Raw genomic sequence first — 19,395 nt, 5'->3', positions numbered from 1 at the left:
CCCTTTCTAATGGTGTGATATGTCTTAATTACTGGCAAACACTCGAACTGAAAATGAACTTTTACAAGTCTGGAGCCTCACTCCTTCAGCTAATGTTATTTTTACAGATACATTTTTACTTTTTCTCCGTTTCTTCTTTTCTCTGTCCTAATGCAATCTTTCTTTCTCTGTATTTGTTTTCTATGCCCGATTTGACTTTGAATTCACTATTATAAACTTACACTTCCTAAACTTACACTTCCTAGTTCAGACTCCAGACTGTCCAATTCACAATACTTCAACAATTTTAATGATTGATTAGGGAAATGTACAGTTGCTTTCCTGTTCACAAAGATTGTCGATGCTATTGGGTGGTGGGGGTGGGGGGGGGGGGGCACATTTCTATCTCCCATTTACAGCAACCTCCAAAACAAAGCCTCATGGAAATTAAAGGGGCAAGGGCAAGTCTAACTAATGGCAGCTACAGTAAATTCTGGCCCATGATATCATGGGGCCAAGCTAGTGTTGATGGCCAGATTGAAACCCTTTTAAACATTTGATTATAAAATAAGGGTGTGTTCAGTTTGTGTAATCAAACTCATACAAGCGTTCAGTCCATTTTTAATCATATCAACTGATATTGCAGTTCGGCAAAATTCCTTCTTTGAGATATTTATGTTCATCATTTACTTTACCTAACCTGCATATGTGTTTTGCTCAAGTAGTTTGTGTCACCATGGTGCCCTTTACTTCAATCACTCATACCTTGGTATAAATAAAATAACCAACTGAGAGAAATGAATGCATAAAAATTATCCAATCAAGATGCAAGAAGCACGTGGTTGAATGGCTGATGAGTCATTCATTTTCTTTTTATTCTGATTCATCAAATTATGTTTGAAGATTATACTTGTCCTCATTGGCTATGATTAATAAATGCCAAGCTGAACTTTCATAAAGTAAGTTTGCATTTGTTTGCATTACTGGATGGAACAATTCTTAATGGAATGTAGCTGACAATTTCCTCTTTGTGATTTCAGCCATGACTTCATTGGAGAATTTACAACAAGCTATCGAGAACTTGCCAGAGGACAGAGTCAGTTCAATGTTTATGAGGTAAATGCATCCTACCGATTCCAGTATTGGAAATCAACCCTTTATAAATGCCCAGAAGCTGTTTATTCATGTTGTGTTCACATTCTCTGTGCAACAGTTTGAATTTTTGTTCACCCACTTGCAGCACAGTACAAGTTGTCAAGGAGATGGCGGGGGGGGAGGCGGGGGTGCGGGCAGGGGAAGTAAAGCATATAGGATGAACCCAGTTTTGTTGGAGCGATAATTTAAAGACATCTCTCAGGATATCTTGATGAATTGCTTGCTGAAGGACACGCAATTTATAATTTAACAGACAATAATGGATAACATAAATTAAATGGAGATACTGCATTGATAAACATGATTACATTGCTAAGATTCATACAATAATATGCTGCAGAATGCCAAGTGTTAAAATGATCATTGCTAGCCATATTTTGGAACAGAAGGAGACATTGGAAAAAGTGACTAGAACAGATTGCGTGACAGTTTGTGGTAGGCAGATCTGAATTTTGAGAATATATTTGAATTGCCAATGGAACTAAAGAGAAATGGGAATTCCATTGCAGAATGGCAGAAGTGAACAGGATGCATATGTCAAAAGTAAAGAACAGGATCGAAATAGCTTGTTTTTAAGCATTCTATTTACACTAGTTTCCTAATGAATTGGCTGTGAATATCCCAAATTACAGAATAGGATACATAAGACAACAGTAATAGGATTTAAAGAGCACACTTTTAATCATTCCATTCAGCTTTCCCTCCATTCTCTCAAATAAAACCCTACAGAGCTTATATAATTATTCAGAAGCTCTTACATCCATGAACCATGAAGCCTATTCCAAGTATTGATCACACTTTGTAGAAATTCAACTCAAAATCGGGCCTAAATTTCCTTTCACCATTTGGAACTCTGCTCACTTGACTCACCTTGAAATAATACTCTTAAGGTTACCTTGCCTAGACTATTTATTATCTTGCATAGTTTTATAATGTACTCATTACAAAGCTGAAAAACCTGTTTCCCCATTCTTCCATCATAACTCAGTCCTCTGATACTGTGGATTAGCTTCATTGATCTTCTCAGTTTTGCCATCAGAGCTTGAGTGTTTCCTTTGTATCTTGATAAGGCAAGACTGGACAGGGTTCTCAAAATATGGTCAGGCCATATCTCCATATGATACTGCATAGTTTCTTTTAACTTATATTATACTAATTTGTGAATATGAGCCTGTAAACTATAGTTATCAATATTAGTGTATAAATGCTTAATGTGATAATGTCATTCCTCTACTATTTATTGAAGATGTTAAAAATAAACATTGGCATTCAAAATAGCAAATGAACTCATCTACCAATATCACCAGTAATAATCTTTAAGTTATAAAAGAGTATTTTAGTGTTTGCAGCTCTCGACTTGATATGCTAAATCCAAGTAAACGTATAATTCTAGATATCTTTCATCATCATCAATTCTCCCAGTCATGAAGTATGTATGTGCTGATCTCTTTTGATGTGTAAAATTCTAAACTTCTTGATGAATTGAATTTCATCTGCAGTGTTCATCTCTACTTTATTTCCTCCTCCTTTCTTTCACTTTCCTTTTTATTAACCTCCTCTGTCCATATCCTCCTTCCTTCCCTCCAACCCGACTTGACCAGAAGATTGCATTTAGTCTTGTTTCTATGCAATGGGAGATCAACTGGTTGATTCAGTGCACAATACAGGAGGTCTGCTAGTTTTAAAATAAAAAAAACATATAAATATCCACAATTTAGAGACTTAGCTCAGTTTTGCATCAAAACACAAAGGATTTTGACAACTTAAATACTGTAGAAAAGCAAGTCAAAAGTACATTCAATAAGCATTTAGGTATTCATCTATTTTAACTAAACAACTGGCTGATAAAGTACAGGACAGTGACAATCTCTGAATTTTGGCAATTGGATCTGGCATGATTTACATTGATAAGAATATAGTTGTGGATCATAAAAAACCTATAAAATTGGAAAATATTCTTGATGCACCAAATAATAAGCTACTGTCTATCCATTTAGTTTAGTTTTGACCATGTTTTACTTTATACAAATATTAACTCCATACTACACCACTAAGGTGGAGAAAAGACCTCCATTTGACTTACATAATTGGTAAGCTTGAAAACCATTTGTATATCAACACAATTTGCCTGCTGGAGCAAACGTTTCATCAGATACTAATCAAGCTAGTGAGCAGATTTTGAAACTGTATGCAAGGCTCTGAAGGTTGGGGAATGGTTGAGGAGACTGTTTTGGGATTCTTTTAACTCTTGGAAGAGTTTGCTTCAAAAAGCCGACTGAAAGGCACCATTTTGGATTGATAGCACATTTACAGTTCGACAATTATCACATTTCTCATAGCACCATTGATGTCACTTTTTTATTTTTAAAAATATTTTTCACTAAATAAGTTTGTGGTGATCAGTAGCATGATAAGGCCACTGTAGCTGCAAGACATACAGGCATTGTGCTTTCAAAAAGAAAATGAGTCAAACAAAATCTACACAATATTTGGTCGTACTCTGAATAAAAAAAGTTACAAAAATAACCTGGAATTTGGAATAGCCAATAACATTACCTTTTCATGATTTTCCTCCAGGCATTAGTACTGCCAGTAATGAGTTACCCCTGTCACAAGGTTGGTACAATTACAAGCAAACAGACTCCAGGAAATATCAGTTCTAAAATGCTCTGACTGGAAGCCTTAAGTAACTGGAATCTAAGGTCATCTGTATGCTTGGCTAATTATGTAAATTTATTGAACGAGTTCTAACGATATAGGCTCCAGTTTGCCTCACTGGAACACCTTGTTAGTGCATGTTTCCAGGCCATAACAAATGAGGCATAAAACGACAGAAATTTGTCCCCCAGGTCTCCGTCTCAATTGTTGTCATTGCAACATTTCCGTCAAAGTGTGGGAGGATCATGCAAAAGGGAGCTCCCACTTGAAACTGTTGGGAGCTGAGATAGCATTGAAATAATGTGGGAGCACCTCTCACATTGACACCTCTCACATCTTTTTCCATTCCCAACTTTGTCGACTGAGGCCGAAAATAAAATCCAGTGACTGTCCAGACTCGCTGCATACCAAATAGGAGAGGTGAGCAAAAAACTGCCACAAAGCAGTTTGTTCCTTTGTGGTTTCCAGCGTTTGAGAAATGGCAGCCAATCAGTTGAAATGCATTTTCAGCCTAAGTGCAGCAAGACATTTTTGACTCATTAGATGACATTCCATTTGCCCCATCCCTTTAAATTCCAATTGCACACAGATTACATTTGTCCTGTTTTCTGCCTGGATCGATGAATAAAGATACAAATGAGTTTATCCCAGAAGTGCAAGTCAGCACTGATGCAGCATTAGCAGTATTTCAATATGAATTTGAAATGGCTATAAGTCAGTGTAAAGAGTTGGGTCCTAAAATTGCTGAACCAACATCATATATTTCTTCTTTGAGTATGAAATTAAAGTTTCAACACATTAACTAGCATTGATGCACATCAGGCACAGCATGTAATGAAACCTGTAGATGGGAAAGCTTTTTAAATGCCAATATGACTTATACCCATGCCATGAAATGCATTAAAAGAGAAAACACAGAGCAGGTCTCAGTAAGAATGGGCCAGATTTTCAATGTGGGATAGGAACCCAACACCCAGATGAATTCCATGTCCTGTCCCCGCGCTCGAGCTGTGTTGTGCTCGCAATGTGACCTTCAAATTCGAATGGCCTAATTTGCTAGCAAATGAACTCAGTACTCAAGTAAAGGCACTGAGTACCTCCAGAAGTTGGGAGCTGCCTGCCTGGTGCCAGTAGCAAAGGCAGGCACCAGCCATTTTGAGTGTTGCCACTGCCTTGCCGATTAGGGCAGGCAGCTCCTGGGAAGGCCATGGAGGAATAACGAGGTTAACAGTGGCCTTACACGACAAGGAAAGGGCCAGCACTCATGATAGTGCTAGTTTGGCCCACAGACTCCTCTCAAATCACCTCCAAAGACATTTATTCAGGCCCCACAGTGAACCCAACAGCTATGCATTGATGTGCACAGGCTGCTCGGGCTCACTGGGGACAAATTTGAAAATTTCATTCCATTTCAGACAGGCTCCTTAACAAGCTCATTAAGGAGCTTAAGGGGCTGTTAATTGGGGTCAGGACATAGAATTCATCTGGGTGTTGAGTTCCTATCCCACATTGAAAATCTGATCCATTCTTACTGAGACCTGCTCTGTGTTTTCTCTTTCTTTTAATGCATTTCATGGCATAGATATAAGTCATATTGGCATTTAAGAAGCTTTCCCAACTACAGGTTTCATTACATGCTGTGCCTGATGTGCATCAATGCTAGTTAGTGTGCTGAAACGTTAATTTCTGTTCATTAATAACTCTTACCCGCTCTCTCGCCACTGCCAGTCCATTCAATATTCGGAACTGTCCTGGGGGTGCCAGGATGCTGATACAACACCCGGGAACCACAATTTTCAAAGCCCTCCCGCATCAGATCCTGACCCCACGACCCTTTGAAAATCCTGCACAATAGATTAAAAAATCTTTCAAAAATGGAAAAGAAACTGTTCTTCCCACTGCAGCTGAAGCTCTGGACACAATGTGAAGAAAACCATGGGGCAGGATGTTACCCTTGGTGGGGGTGCTCAGCGGGAGCGGGCGGAAAGCCAACAGCCGACCACGATTGGCTCCACACCGCGATTTCACACGGGCAAGCCAATTTATGCCCATCCTCCATGAATTGCGCTGAGCGCTGCCTGTATGGGCAGGGGGAGGTGGGAGAGCGCGCAGTTCGCACATGCGCGAGAAAGAGCGCCTTCAATCTCCCTGAGGCACGGAGCTGCCTCAGGGAGATTGAAGCGCTGTGTGAAAAAACAATAAGAAGAGAATAAATATTTAATAAAACACGTCCCCTCATGTGACTCTGTCACATGAGCTGGGACATGCTTTTAATTCAAAAATAAAGATTTTATTTAATGTTCATTTGCTTTCGGAAACCTCATCCCGCTCGTGGATGAGGTTTCCTTAAAAATGTAAAGGCCGCTTGGCCTTTTCGGCTGTCCGCCAACTGTTAGGTTGGACAGGCAGTGTAAATTTGAATTTAATTAGATTGTTGATGGCCTTAATAGGCCTTTCAATTATTGGTGGGCGCGCAGCCGACTCCGGCGCGTACCCGCCGAATGAAATATCACTAGACTGCGCAATGACATCACGGGTCATTTTACACTCGGGCGTGTCGGGCATGCACCTGCACACCGAGCGTAATATTCTGCCCATGGAATAAGCACAATTGGAGGATCCTCACATATGAAAGCTGGGGATGTGACCAGTTTTGTGGGTGGATAGTTGTTAGGGCAGAGAGTTTGAAGGACAGCTGTAGAAGAACAAAAAAACTGTAGCCTATAACTCGCTTCTGTCCAGAATTTCAAGATCATCTGAGCCATACATATGTGGGGGAACTGCAATAATGAAAACAACAAAAAGAGTAAAATCTCTTCTGCAGGAAGAAGGACATGGCCTAGGCTGATAAAAGATAAGTTTATGACTGATGTCAAGAAGCACTGCTTCATTCAAAGAGTTATAAATGCTCAGAACTGTCTTCCAGGTGGGTATTAGAGGAAAATCTCTGGAAGCATTCAAGAGAAGCACTTGTGCTTAACTAAATGGGTCAAATTTGCTCCCTGATCTGTACTTATTTTTGGTGATAAATAAATGTACTCATGTGTAGCTTCAAATTAACTACAGGAAACCAATTTCCCTTGAAGCTTGGTAAGGCTTGTAACTGAGTCCAAAGGAACTAATTAATGAATTTAGAAACACAAAGAGCTGGAAAATCTCAGCAGGTCTGGCAGCATCCATGGAGAGAGAAGCAGAGTTAACGTTTTGAGTCCAATATGACTCTTCTACAAAAATTAATGAAGTTAGTTGAATATTTAGAAGTATACGATCCAGAGTTCAAGCAATGAAAAAGACTTGGGCCAGAATCTTCGGGTTGACGAGCGGAGGCGGGCCCCGCTTGCCGACACGTAAAATGACGCGCGGTGATGTCAGGCGTGCGTCCCGACGTCACCGCGCATCATTCTGATCCTCAGTTCGGCGGGCGAGCACTGGAGTCGGCTGCAGGCCTGTTGAACCATCAAAGGCCTATTAAGGCCATTTAAAAACTAATTAAAGTAATTAACTGAGTTGCCTGTCCAACTTTAAGGTTGGCGGGCAGGCGAAGAGCCCAGGCGGCCTTCGCATTTTTCATGAAACCTCATCCGCTCCCGCCCAACCCCACCCCACCCCGACGGGGAGAAAATCTTCTCCTTGGAGCGGGCTTTTCCCTCCTGCAGGCAGGATCTTCCATTCCCGCTGAAGTCAACGGGGATTTGAATAGATCGCCACACCTGCCACGACTGGGGTGGGGCCAGAAAGTCTCGGCATTGGTTTGTTTTTAAGTACATTCCATGTAATTTGAAGAGTCAAACAACCAATTTGGATATGCAGGTGTAAAATGACATCTTTGGAGGTGGATGTGCAGATATATCCTGTACCGAGTTCTTTGAAGGAATCTGTATTTCATTACCTAATAATGTTGCTCTGACAAACAGCTGCCTGCTGATGTCAGTTCATGGGTGCAACTGAAAACTGTTTTTTAAACACGTGACAGCTCCTCAGCCAATTGCATGCAGGGTGGAATCTTCTGCTCTTAGGATATGAGTGTGAGTTGGATCATTCCTGGATCCCGCTCCCACTCTGCCTCTCAGGGCACCTGCCCAGGGGATCAGTTGATCAATTAAGAGGCTGCCAACTAAGGACGGCAGCAGGTTCCTGAGGCTGCAGGCTCAATCAGAAGGCCTGCGTCCTTGGAAAGATGGCAGCCCCACTGGCTGAGGTGGGTGTGCCCGCTGTAGGAGCGGAGACGCAAAGGTGCCTCCATCTTGAGGCGCTCTCCGAAGAGATATTAACTTGAATAAAATAAACGGTGGCAATGGCTGCAGGCTCCAACAGTGGAAGGGAAATCACTCCACTGGATAAGCTGCAGCTACGGCCCACTGGTAGCTACGCTCTGGTGGAGGCTGAAAACAGGAGACCCTTGTGGGGCCCCCCAGCCCTACTGCCAGCAAACTGCCTCCAGGCACCTGCCGGGCTTAGCCCTAATAGGTTGCCCATCCATCACAAAGAGGATCCTTGTGCTGTGCCAAAGCAGCCCGCAAATGGGCATTTAATTCTGCAGCTTAGATACTTGCCACTGCTGGACAGGTAGCCTTTGTTGGTGCTGACTCATCTCTGGGAAGATTACCCAGATGCAGGAACATGTCGGGCCACTGACCCAACATGTATTTCTCTGAAATTCCTCCCGGTCCTGCCTTGAAGCTCATCCCTAATGGACCAGGAAGATACTGCCTCTAATCTCCTATATTTGGCGACAATTCAGTCTCCAAAAGATACCTTATATCCTATGCTGATTAAATTTCACTGGGCGTCTAATAGGTTTGCATTTATAAAATTCATTTTCTCTCTCGATTTGTGCAAAGTGTACTGGAATCTGCAGAGATTGATAGGTATTCATTAAAACATACAGCCCTACATGAAGACATGCTGTGAGCTGTCAGCAGGTTTTCACACTAATGTGTATTTCACTGCAATACCTTTCCTCTGAGGTTGAAAACATGTTGAGGATTCGAAAGTGCCTGAAACTTTTGTAACAACTAAGGAAGCCAAAAGCATTGTCGTAAGTTTTTGGTCCTGAGCAAATGCTATCATGAGAACATGTAAGAAGAATAGCCCAAGAATTTTATGAATTCACGAGGAAAAAAGTAAAACATAATGGACCGGATTTTGCGGTCAGTGGCAAAGGAATGACACTCATCATTCTCTGTGCTTACAGCTGCTCACATACTTTCCATGGGCTTTTGAATGGCAATTTGCAGTTATTAGAGATCCTTTTCAGGCTGCAGGGTATCTGTGGAGTGTGTGAGTGGAGGGAGCAACTGTAAGCCTCTTCAACAAACCAGAATGAAGGAATCTCACGGGGACTTGCAAAGCCTGAACCAGGAGCTATGAATTAGAATATTTAATTTAATGTAAAATTAATTCTAGAAAGCAAAATAAAATGAGAGAAATTAAGATGCAATTAAGAGAGGAAGATAAAAGAAAAAGTAAAGAAAATTGTATTTTATAAATCTCCAACAATAATTAAAAGTTGGAGGAATGAGACACTACAGTTGTAAAAGTAAATTTTCGTTGTCAGAGAGGTTTTTTTGGTACTAATTCCATTCTCATCTTCGAGTCCCTTCAAGGCCTTATCCCTTCCTTTCTCTGTAACCTCCACAAGCCTTACAATCCACTAAGAGCTCTGCATTCCCCAAACTCTGACCTTTCGTGCATTGTGAAATTCACTTTGGCCCATTGTTCGTGGCTATACCTCCAGCATTCTAGACCCTAAGCTTAATATAATTACATAATTTAATATATTATAATTTAACATAATAAATATTCATAATCTCACATTATTACATAAGAAATAGTGTGAAATATGGCTTAGACACCATGGGCAGAATTTTCTGCCTGTCAGGCGGTCGGGCCCGACCCAATCGCCGGCGGGCGTGGAGCCGATCGCCGCCAGCGAAGCGGACCGCACCGCCATTTTACGTGGGTGGGCCAATTAAAGCCCGCCCAGCGTGATGTCCACCGGGAAGCGCTTTGCGCCCCCTGTGCGGGAGGGGAGGAAATCACTGAAATCGAGAGTGCGCTCTTTCGCGCATGCATACAAAAGAGCGCACATCTCCCTGTGGCTAAGTGCAGCCTCAGGGAGGTCGTCTGGACTTTTTAAAATATTAAAAATAGAAAAAAAAATTCCCTTACATGTCCCCTCATGTGACAATGTCACATGAGTTGGGACATGTTCATAATTCACAGAACAACTTTATTACAATTTTTAAAACCCTGCATGAAACCTCATTCCGCCGCTGGAGGAGGTTTCATGTTTTCTCTATTTACCGCCGGGGCTCCTGGCCGACCCGCCAACCTTAAGGTTGGATGGGCAGGCTTTTTAATTGGTTAAATGATCTTGTCAATGGTCTCAAGTGGCCATTGACAGGTCAGCAGGCCCGCAGCTGATTTTGCTGTGCCCTCGCCTTCCTGAAAATTTAAATGGGGCGGGATGATGTCGGGGGTTGCACCTGACATCATCCCTCATTATTTTACGCATCGGCGAGTGGGCCCCACCCCCTGCTTGCCGACGGCAAAATTCTGCCCCATGGATAATTCCCTGATTTTCAATCATGGGATCATGCAAGGCAGTGTTAGAAATTCAGCAGAGATTTTGTCATGAATGTGGAACCAAGAATCCTGTGGATTGCACAAAGTTCTGTTGTGAATGTGGAGTGAGAAGGATAACCCTTTGGTCATGCAGTATAAATACGCTCAAGTCAAAACATTGATGCTTTAAATAGGTCTCCTTCTCTGCACTTCCCTGTTTCCACATGCTGCCTCTAATACCCAATTTCAAAGCAGTCACTTTGAAGATAACTTTCAGTCATCTCTCCTAATAGGCCCTTTGACTCAATGCTGATTGTTTCTAATTTCAAATATGTGAAAAACCTTGGTATGTTTTTCTAAATTAAAGCTGCTATATAAACACAAATTGTTGTTATACAAAAGCCCTAACAGTACTTAAAGATATACCCCCTTGTCTGTTTGGCAGCACTATGAGATTTGGCAAATTAATATTGAAAGTGGCAGAAATTGCTGTTATCTTATTGTATGTTAATAGTGGAAGTCCAACAACTTTGAAAAGGCTGAAAAATCATGTTAAGGAATTGGAACATCCACAGCAGCTAATTATCTCTATGTCGACTTCAATGTTGCACAGTGAAGACTTTTCCAATGAATTATGTGCATACACAATGCACCCAAATTTCATGATAATAACATTAGCTCAAATTGACATTTAATGCAGTTAGTACTGATGCATGAAGGAAAAACAGCTGTCAGTCAGTAAAGTGTGTCAAGAGCAGTAAAAATGATACAGTGCTGATGCTCTACCTTTTGGGTGATTCTGCTTTGGAGTGTATTATGAAAATTTAAGACTGCCGATTCTAAGAAAGGTACTCCAGGGAGGTAGTTACACCTCTTGCTCCCGGCAGTCATTCCTTATTGGCTCTAACATGACAACAGATCTGGCTCAGGGTCCAGCCAACCATGGGCTGAATCTTATGCATTTTACGTGCCCCCGGCGGGTGTGTTTCCAGCAGGGGGGGGCTGTGGAGCACATAAAATAGGGTGGGCATCCATCCCACCACCTTCCTGTCTACCCCTGAGCTCACCCACAGAATACAGCACTGAAACCGGCAGCACAATCCCCCCATAATGAATGAAGAATTCAGGGTCAATTATCAAGTCGATTGACTCTAATAATACACGGCCCACACCATAAAACGTTTGGCATGGACAGCAGTGTGGGAGCGGGAAGCCTGATTTTTTTTTAACTCAAGTGCTTAAAGGGCAGGAGGGAAGGGGGAGTCGCTCTCCGGGGGCTGCCCTTTGCCAATCATGAGGTGCCCCCCACCCCCTTAGGTCGAACCCCCCTTCCTTCCTACCTACTCCCTTCCTTAAACCCACCCCTGCGCCTCTCCCTAACCCACCCAAACAGTCCCAACCCAAAGTCTTGGACTTAGGGATCTATCTTCTTCTTTGTCTGCAGTAATGGCAGTGGTCACAGAGGCTTCCCTGGTGCTGCCGGGGCTGATGGAAGTGCCGGCCAATCAGATTGGCTGGCAGCTCCAGAGGGTGGGACTTCCTCCCCAGTGAGGGGCTGAAGGTGTCACCTGGCCCTTGGAAGTCTGCCTGCAGCGCCCCGGGAGGGGGGGGGTCAGTGTGGAGCATGTTTCAAATAGCTTCAGCACCTGCCACATCCCCACAGCAGGGTTCAAACCACATTTTACTGTTCAGCCCTAACTACGCCCAAGATTGTGCATTTTTTGCATATTCTGTTGATATTTTACATCGGGTGCTCTCAATTTTCATTGCAACCAGGATTTTTGTGTAGTTCAAAATACTCAATTGGCCTAAACTAATAAAATCATTGTATCCAACACAGTTTGTGTGCACTCCGACTAATTGTGTTGCTGCATTTGGTTAGTTGCCATCTGCAATCTATTCACTTTCTCCATCAGAGCAGTTTCTAATTTCTCCAAGGTCCCCACTGAAATCCCAATCGAGTCAGGTAACAGAACTCCTAAATTATATTGGTCTACTCCTCTTAATTCAAAGTTGCTTAATTCAAATTATCTGATAGTCAGACCGTTACATTAAAAGCCCACTTAGCTGTGTGACTTACTTTGCTTACTTCCATTTTTAGAGCAAATAACAGCCTTGAGCTATCAGAAGTGGTCTGTAATCAGTCGTGAAGCTGAATGTTTGCATGATGTAGAAATTGGAAATTTGTACCTAATTGGTTACACACTAGAAAATACCAACTAAGACTACAATATTTGAGCAAGCCTCATCAGTTTTCCTGTTGATGCTAATACAAAAGTATTGGCACTAACAGCCAAAGAAAATGTATCCCCTACCCATATCAGTACACCATCTCTTGAGAAGCCAGAGCTAGGGTATCCAACCATCTAGAATGCAAAACATAATAAAACAAATTTCAGAAAAACAATACCGTGTGATCATTAACATTGATTAATTTGTTTATTACTTCTGTCCATCTCCTCAGGTCATGCACATATTACAGACTACTGGGGTCTGAAATTGCTCGTCCTCAATCAAATGGGAACAGAGGCGAGTCGGCAAACAAAATGGCTGCCAATTGGCGCAGCTGGAAATTTTGCCGCCGTTTCTTTCGTTCATCATTTTCCCGAGGATGGGGGAGGGAGTGAGCATCAGAACCTGCCCACCCCTATTAATGAGACAATTTAGATTGTTATGGGCTCATTAACAGTCTGTCCCCTGAAGGTTGTCCAATTTTCAGCGGGGTGGCCGGAGTTTGATCAGCAACTGTCTGGCATCAGACCAGCTGCATGGAGGCAAGAACCATGTAATGGAGGTGGGAAGAGTTTTAAAAATGTCTATTAATTGCAAACAGTCAGGCTATCTACTTCCACATTTGTTAATTTTGTAAAATGTCACATTAAAATGTACAGCTTTCAATATTTGGAAGAGGCCATTTGATAAAGTTTTTAAAAGTTGTATTTCTCTCCAGTGAAATGTTATTGGATAACCTTGTTCTATAAATTTATATTCCAACACTGAGAGCAGAATCTAGTTCTTTTTGGATTAAGTTCACTGTTTTAAAGAAGCCTAACCTCTGATCACTCTTTAGGTAAACATCCTTTACTTAGTTCCACCATCCATAGCTCTCAAGGGGTTTACCAGCCTTGTTCCTGAATCTTCTGGTCGGCGTGCAGGGGCAGGCCCCACTCGCTGACATGTAAAATGACAAATGTTGACGTTGGACTTGCGTCCTGACATCACTGCGCGTCATTCTGACCTTCAGTTCGGTGGGCGCACACCAGAGTCGGCTGCGCGCCCGCCGAACTGTCAAAGGCCTATTGAGGCCATTTAAATAGCAATTAAAATAATTAACTGAGCTGCCTTTGCATTTTTTCATGGACCTTCACCCACAGGCGGGATGAGGTTTCATGCAGGGTTTATAAATATAATAGAAGTTTTTATTGAAATTCATTGACATGTCCCAGCTCATGTGACACTGTCACAGGAGGGGACATGCCTGAATATTTTTTTCTTTTTTCATAATTTTTCATAAGCAAAGTAATCTCCCTGATGCAGCTCCATGCCTCAGGGAGATTTCTGCAGTCTTTTGCGCGCATGCATGAAAGAGCGCAGGCCCCGACTCTCCCTCCTCCCCCTGCCTGCACAGGGAGTGCTCAGCACTTCCGGCTGTGTGTCACACTGAACGGGCCTTAATTGGCCCGCCCACGTGAAATGGCGGTGCGCAGCCAATTGCGGGCAGCGATCGGCTACGCGCCCGCTGCCGCCCAGCCTGCCCGACAGGGAGAAAATTCTCCCCTTGGTTTCTGACGCTCCAGTATCCAGCCATATACAGTATTCACTATTGAATAGGTACAGCTTTTCACTCATTGCATATAGCCCTTAAAGAATTAATAGCCTAACCTTTGACTCTCCTTATTCACAATTCTCATAAAAAGCACCTCTAATCAGATCTCAAAGCGCTAAGCAGAGTTCTGGCTTCCCGTGTATCAATGCTGATAAAACAGCTTCTTGGAAGGTAACAGGTTCAAATTCTAAGGGTGGGTTTGAAGGTGGCGGAGCTGGTTAAATCCAGCGGGTGGCCTACCCGCCAGCCCCTGCCCCCACCACAGTTATACTAGGGGTGGCATCGGGCAGCCCGCCCTCAAGTGGGTCAATTGAAGCCCTTAGTGGGGATTTGATTCGCACTTAAGGGCCACCTCGTGCAGCCGCTGGGATTTACCAGTGGTGGGTGAGGCCCTTGCCAAATTTCCGAGGCTTCTGAGTGCGCACTGGTGGCCAGTAGTGTGGGTCCCTCCTTAATGGTCCCTCTGGGTCCATCAAAGAGCCATCCCAAGGTGTTACACCCCTTCCCCCCAACGTGTTACCCCTGCCAGGTAGCCCTCCTCCCATGGCGCCTCAAACTGCTGCCCATTCCAGCCCATTCACCATCTCCCCTCACCAGAGCCCGCCAGCTTGGCACCCAGTGAGATCTCCAAACATTGACCCAGATCCTGATCCAAAACTGTACCACTCTGTCCCGAAGTATTGGTCAGATCTCCTGCTCCTGAGGAGCGGAAATCCACTTCCAGCCTATTAATGGCAAATTATGGCTGCGGGGCAGACACTGTCCCCCTCGCCGGCTCCCTCCACCCCCAACTTTTTAGTTGGATGGGGTGCAAGGGATCACATATAATTCAGCCCTAAGTCCCCTGTACTGTACTTAACTTCTGATAACTGAACAGTTTCATATTTATTCTCCCTGTATCTAGTTCTCAAAGGAATAAATGGTTTCAGATTATGACTCTACAATCTATATAATGTTCAGCCATATGTTTTCACTTGAGGTAAAAGATGGATATCTCATCCTTTGAACCAGAAGGTATTATTGCTTTCTCCTTCCTTCATTTTTTGCATATTTAATTGTTGTTGAAAGGCATACCCTCTCTTCATCCTAGGATATTCCACTCCCCAGTTTTTATTATGTTGCACTATGTAAAGGAAATGTCTTTTTTTTCCCTAATATTACTGTGGGGTACTAAAGCAGGCTTGGAAATGTACGTTTGTGTGTGGCTAATTTAATTAAACTAAAGACGGTCAGACTGCAAGGTTTGAAGCATCAAAGGGGTTAAGACATTTAAGGCAATTTTGAAATGGAGATGGGTGAGCGAAGATGAAGGCTCAGCAGACACAGTGTGAATGGAATTTGCACTTTGTAGATAATCTGAGAAGTTGTTTGATTTTCAAAGGTTTATGAGAATATGTTTTACAACTGACAAGATAAATAAGGCCAAGTTATTAAGTTTAATTTTCCCAAAATTGCTGGCCATAAGGACAACGTAAAAGATGTTTATAAAGCAAGGGTGAAACATGGGATTTATGGATCAAAAGAGAGAAAATATAAAGATGGAAAGCCGTATAGGGAGTGGCCCTGTGAGATCTTGAGAGGTGGACTGTGTGAAATAGACCTGTGAAAAAGCAGCCTCTAGCCACTTCGAGAGAAGTGCTGGTTTGGTCCAGAGTGCAAGGTTTTGTTAAAAGTGTCAAGTGAGGGGGAGAGAGAAGCTGTGAAATACCTCCCTTATAACAACAGTGGATGCTTATGGTAATATTGCTGGATGTTTTAAAGATTAAGGGAAGAATTTTCCTGTCTATGAGCGGAGGTGGGCAGGGGCCCACTCGCCGACACGTAAAATGACATGTGGTGACATCGGGTGGGCGTCCCGACGTCACCATGCGTCATTTAGATTGTCAGTTCGGCGGGCGTGCAGCCATGTCAGCTGCCTGCCCGCCAAACTGTCAAAGGCCTATTAAGGCCCTTAACAAAGTAATTAAAGCTGTTAAGAATGCTGCCCGTCCAATCTTAAGGCTGGCTGGGCAGACGAAGAGCCCAGGCGGCCTTCACATTTTTCATGAAACCTCATCCATGGGCGGGATGAGGATTCATGAAGGGTTCATTAAATAAAATTTTTTGAAAAAATTAATGGACATGTCCCAGCTCATGTGAGTTTCACATGAGGGGACAGACCTTAAAATTTTTTTTGACCTTTATTACATTTTTCAAGACTTAAACTAATCTCCCAGAAGCACCTCCATGCCTCAGGGAGATTTCTGCACTCTTTCGTGCACATGTGCGAAAGAACGCAGGCCCCGACTCAGGGAATCCCACCTGCACATGGAGCGCACAGCGCTTCTGGGTGTGCATCATGCTGGGCGGGCCTTAATTGGCTCGCCCACGTAAAATGGCGGCACGGTTTGCGCTCGTTCCTGCCCGCCCCCGCACAACCCCACCAACGGGGGGGAAAATTCAGCCCTAAGAATCTATTTGGACTGTTGCATAAAAAGGGGTGCGTAGTTGGGAATCTAGTTAAGTAGAAATCTTTTGGGAACTGCTATAAGACTAAGTTTAACCGTGTAACTGTAATCTTGTGTGTGTTTTTTTATTTTCTTTTGTTAATAAATGTTTTAATGTAATCTTTAAAATCTGAAAAGGTGATAGTGAACTCCTGGCTTCTGACTTCAGTGTGCATACCCTCTCACAATAAATACACATTGAAAAATCATTGCGATAGCCTGGCCAAGTTCCCCTGTGGAATTTGGCCAGCTTGGCAAATGCCACCTGCCATATCATAACAGCTTAATTTAATGACAAGTATTTTGATCAGGTCATTTTTTTTATCCTGTATTCCTGCCACTGACTGGGAAGGTGTTAGGACTGGATGCGCATGCGCACTCCGCCTGCAGTGCAACAGCTGGTATATGCGCAACTGATCCTGATGCCTTACCAACCAGCGGCAGGAGTATCAATGTTATACAAATCCTAATTCTTGCACAGCCTGGCTAGTTCATTTGATGAGCCATGGGGCTCTTAATACCAGAGTCATTGGGTGGAATTTTCCATGCCCGCTGGCGGCGGGCATGATAGGTGGCGTGAGCGGAAAATATGGCACGATCGGTTTCACGATGGCGAGAAGGCAGGTTGCGATTGTCCAAGCAGCCCGCCTCAGTGAGCTACATTTCCCACCATCAGCTTTCGGGAACCTTATTGTAATAGATCAGCATATCATTATCAGGCCATCCCGCCAGGCTCTTGCATCCCCGCCAGATCGTCCGTCCACGTCGGTGGGAAAACACGCCAACGTGTTTGACAACAGCAAAAGGCGATTTGCACTTGGCGGCCTGCACTTTGTGTGAACTAGAGGTGAGTACACAGCAACATTCTGCAGAGCTCGCTAGGGTCGCCTGTTGCTTTGCAAGTTTCAGGGGCGCTGGGGGGGTTCGGAGTAAAGTGCAGCCTTGAGGTGACTTGTGAGGGGGAAGGGGGGGGGGGCAATACAGCATTGACGTTGAGGCGACTGGTGGCGGTGGGTGCATGGTGGTTAAGGGCAGCCCTGCCTCTGAGGTGACTTGTGAGGTTGAGGGGGAGTTGAGGGGCAAGTGCAGCCTTGAGGTTGAGGCGACTGGTGGCGGGAGGTGTGGGTGGAGGCAAGGGCAGCCCTGCTGTTGAATATAGCGCACAAGCATTCAGGGTGTGGGAGGGGGTCAGGTGGGCCAGGGAAGTGGCCACGTATTCGGGGAACCTGTAGAAAGTGACCATTCCTCTGTAACTGAGACAGTTCAGGCACAGCCACATTGATATGATTGGGGTCGGGCTCCTGGCTTATCTGCTCACTTATGCAACGCAGAGGCATCAAAGTGCCACCAAGTTCCCCAGAGCTCCACCATCGTTCTTAGTACAGCCATGCTAATCACATGTCTCCCTCTTTCATCCTGCAGGAGGAGTATATCAGGATCATGGAGCCTGGTGAACTAGCTGTATGCTTGATGGCCGACAGAGCATGAAGAAGATGGAGGAGAGAGCGACTGAGGCTCCTGGCTGCGCAAAGGCAGAAGCAGCAACCTCAGGAAGAAGGGGTGTCTGGGGCTCCCGCACACGCTGCCCAAGAGCCACAGTGAGCCGTCACAGGCCAGCGCTAAGCAACACCCAGGGCCTATAGATGCCGCCTCTCGTTCATGCAGATGACCAAGGATCAGTGTCACCGAAGACTGTGAATGTCTAGGGAACTGGTCGCTCATATCTGCCAGTTACTGCAGGATTTAGTACCACGGGAACATGGAGGGCATGCACTGCCAGTGGCTGTGAAAGTGACCCCAGCACTCAATTTATGTGCCAGTGGATCCTTTCAGGGCTCCACAGGTGACCTTTGTGGGATCTCACAAGCCTCCACCCACAAATGCATCCATGAGGTCATGGATGCCATCTCTGTGAGGGCACACAACTTTATGCATTTCGCCCGGGACCAGGAGAGCCAGGATGGAAGAGCAATTGGATTCGCCCAGATCTTGGGTTTCCCACAGATGCAGAGTGCGGTCGACTGCACTCACGTGGTGCTCAGATCTCCTTCGCAATACACAGTGGACTACAACAGCTGCAAGGGATTTCGTTCACTCAATGTGCAGCTGGTGTGCAACCACCAGAAACGCATCCTGCAGATGTGCACATGGTTTCCAGGGAGTGTGCACGATGTCTACATCCTCAGTCGGTCACAGATCCCTGGAGTTTTTCATGGTCCACAGAAGCTGCAGGGTTGGCTCCTCAGGGAAAAGGGCTACCCGCAGAGGATGTGGCTGGTGAGACCCATGCGACGGCCTCAGACTGCAACAGAGCGACTGTATAATGAGGGTCATGCAGCAGCTCGCACCTTGGTGGGGCAGACCATCGGGATGCTGAAGATGAGATTCCGGTGCCTGGACCGGTCTGGTGGAGCCCTGTAATACAGTCCACAGATGGTGTCACGCATCTTCATCATCTGCTGCACCCTTTACAACCTGGCACGGCAATGGGGAGACGAGCTGGCTGAGGAGGAGATGGAGGAGCTGCACGCCTCCTCCGATGAGGAGGACGCTGTGGGGCATGAGGCTGAGGAGGTCCTCGGTGGCAACGTTGATAGAGATGAGACCCTCGCACCAGTTAGATGAGGCAGGGGCATGTGGGAGGTCCTCATTGCTGCTAGATTTGTGGAGGATGATGACGACATGCAGTGAAGTGACCCCTTAGTTCCTCACCGCATTTGTAAA

At 44.4% G+C, this 19,395-nt stretch overlaps 1 protein-coding gene across 2 annotated transcripts in view; it reads left to right on the top strand.

The window, feature by feature from the left end:
• LOC144683255 (copine-8-like) overlaps window positions 1–19,395 on the top strand; it is a 742,817-nt gene that overhangs the window by 504,860 nt on the left and 218,562 nt on the right. For both annotated transcript variants that reach the window (XM_078546211.1, XM_078546212.1), the window contains one exon: window positions 1,020–1,095. In XM_078546211.1, the coding sequence (XP_078402337.1) occupies window positions 1,020–1,095 (76 nt within the window). The remainder of the gene's footprint in view (window positions 1–1,019; window positions 1,096–19,395) is intronic.

The sequence above is a fragment of the Cetorhinus maximus genome, chromosome 8 (genome assembly GCF_964194155.1).
Source record: "Cetorhinus maximus chromosome 8, sCetMax3.hap1.1, whole genome shotgun sequence".
Lineage (NCBI taxonomy): Eukaryota > Metazoa > Chordata > Chondrichthyes > Lamniformes > Cetorhinidae > Cetorhinus > Cetorhinus maximus.
Note: the sequence above shows the minus strand (reverse complement) of the source record. Positions and strands in the feature narration are given on the sequence as shown.